This window comes from Hakea prostrata, chromosome 1 (genome assembly GCF_041222555.1).
Source record: "Hakea prostrata isolate BN-2017 chromosome 1, UWA_Hpros_2, whole genome shotgun sequence".
NCBI lineage: Eukaryota > Viridiplantae > Streptophyta > Magnoliopsida > Proteales > Proteaceae > Hakea > Hakea prostrata.
In genome coordinates this window covers 59,874,249-59,876,920 of record NC_142600.1, presented here as the reverse complement: position 1 = coordinate 59,876,920, position 2,672 = coordinate 59,874,249, and the positions used below count along the sequence as shown (strand labels likewise).

The 2,672-nt window shown below is 37.3% G+C and overlaps 1 protein-coding gene across 1 annotated transcript; it reads right to left on the bottom strand.

Annotated features, from left to right (window-relative positions):
- Positions 1-1,004: 1,004 nt before the first annotated feature.
- On the bottom strand, positions 1,005-2,050 carry LOC149029237 (CASP-like protein 1). The gene is made up of 3 exons (XM_089150240.1): positions 1,771-2,050; positions 1,534-1,669; positions 1,005-1,429 (listed from the first exon to the last, which is right to left on the bottom strand). The coding sequence occupies exons 1-3, from the start codon at positions 2,001-2,003 to the stop codon at positions 1,196-1,198; spliced, it is 603 nt and encodes a 200-aa protein (XP_089006366.1). The 5' UTR covers positions 2,004-2,050; the 3' UTR covers positions 1,005-1,195.
- Between the last annotated feature and the right edge of the window lie 622 nt (positions 2,051-2,672).

The following is a 2,672-nucleotide window of genomic DNA, read 5'->3' as shown; positions in this document are numbered from 1 at the left end:
AACCAATTTCGTGGAAGGTTATGCAGCATTATTGTTAAAGTCTGGCCTCCATAGTTGAAACCACACCAATTGTGAATCAATCCTACATGGACCACGTCTCCAAACATCGACCATATCGACACTAGTACTAAATTTAGAAATTACAAATGCCTTCCGTATGGAACGCAGGTTGACTGTTGCCCCCACTTTCCATGCTTTCACCTCTTACACCTCATTCATAGTGGTTTTTCGGAAATCAAACCTGCCAATTCGAGCAAACTTGAATTGGTTACCCTGCATCTCATATTCTACCTTAGGGATCACCACGTGCCTGTATTTTTCAATTTGTATCAGCTCTGGAAGGTTTTCCAAGGAAACTCCTGAACTCCTTCCTACCACAACAGTGTAAGAAACCTGCCTATTACCACCCCTCCTGAGCATATCAGAGGTCCTTCCCTCCCCCTGGTGACTGCAAAGTTCAGCCATCGGCAAAATTTTCTCATCCGAATTTCTTGGAGCTTCTCTCTCCTCCATCACATAGTCCCCGAAAGAATTGGATATCCTTGTAGCACCATGAACTATGGTTAATTATTCCTCATGAGGGACAAAAAAGAAAGATAAGGCTATATTAATAAGAAGTTGTGGAACACATGGTAGCAAAATAGTCAAATATTTTTTATACTGTAGCTTCTCAAAATATTAAATTTGAATTCAACTCGTGTACTTTTTAAGCTTGTGTTTAAGTCTTCTTTCAAGCTTTTTGATTATGAATTCATGAGTTATTAATGAGTCAGACTTAGACTCATCTACCCAGAAATCCTTCAAAATCAATACTTAGGCACATACAGAGCTTGAAAGGAGATAGGTGAACAAACGGAGTAAGTAGATGAGATGAATCATCAATTCATTCAATTCTGGATTAGGGTTTGCAAGTATAGATTGAATTAGTCAATTTGAATTCTTAAGTTGTACGTCTTTCATGTTCATGCAGTTTTGAACCCCTCTCCATCTTAAAAAGGCACAAATTTATACATTTATAAGAACTTCATAGTTTCATGATACAACTTCTCTCTAAACAGACTACATGCACTTGCATGGCTGCATAAAACCCTAAAGTTTCTCATACTTGAAGAACAAACACAAAGTACTCTTGAGTTGAAGATAAGGAGAACACACTTGATAACTATGGAGTTCTCGAAGCAATTACAGTTACAGTCTAGTTCAATGCTTTACGAGCCAACCGTTGAACTGACAAAGCCGAAAGTGAAACAAGCAAGACAAGAAGAAGGCAAATGCCCAAGGACATTATAATTGAAACCAAAATTTGCTTGCAATTCTTGGAATATATATTGCACACCTTGTTCCATCCTAATTTAGAATTCCCCTTTAGGGAAAGATAACCAACACAACCACCAGCACCGGTGGCTGCCGCCACTATCCCGATCATCACCTGCACCAAGACATCCCAAAAAAATAAAATAAAATAATCCATTCTTTTATTATATGATAATACCCTTTTCTTCATTATTTAAGCTTGATTAATAAAGATCTTACTGCGTCGTGAGCCATTAACACCAAATAGAACTTGATTAGGCTTTTGGAAGAACAACGCTTTCTCATGGCCAAGAAGGTTGCAAGTGAAGTAATGAGACCATAGGCGAGAGCAACTGAGACTGCAACCGCAAAGTATCTATACAAACGAGTAGGGCATATAATCAATAACAGGATTAAAAGATAATTAATTAAAATTCTTAATTGAAAAGTAATTGACTGTATGTGTATGGAACTTACACCAAGGCATCAAAGTCACTATATCTGGCAGTTAAACTGACTGGGTGGGAGACATAAGGAGTCATGACAAGCTTGGTTTGCTTGCTAGTGACCATCACCACCAGAGCAGTTAATGACAGTAAGAACAAGAAGATTCTGAGGAACAAATGCTTGATTATCATTTTGTTACCTACAGCTTCATGATCACCAATCCTGCTATTCTCAACTTCCCCTTCTCCATTGACTCTATCCATTGTTGATAAACTCTTTAAGCGTGGTGTGTTTAGTTACTAAGTAGTACTTAAACACACACAAACACAAGAATACATGCTCATTTCTGTGATCGAACTGAACTGCAATTTATAGTGGTGATTAGAGAGGGTGACGGGCAGGCCCCGCCGGTGCGGATTAAGTCAATTTGAATTCGCAACATGCCATCTTAATCTTATGGTAGTGGTGATTCATAGTTGACAGGAACTAAAATGTATGAAATGGTCACAGCAGATGATAAGCTGAAACCATACTCTTCAGTAATTAATGAATTAATTGCATATCAAAACTATTTTTTAAGTTTGAAATCAACAATTATCAAATGCCTTTTATATATATACTGGGCTTCCTCAACTACCCCATCAAAACATTGGACTTGTTGATTTTTCAACCTTGAATTTTTTTTAATGCAGACAATGGATACCTTATTAAAAAGCCTTATCTAGCCAAAAAAGTAAAAATATGAAATGAAAAAGAATGGAACTGATCATTGTTTATGCCAAAGGACAGAGAGAGCAGATAGAGCATGGAATCGTTCAAAGGATCTATTTCTGGTCAATTTGATATGGATTGGTGACATCGCTTAGGTATTGGATATTTCTTGACAAAAAAGAGATCGACTCAATTTATTGGATTGGGACATGACTATGTAG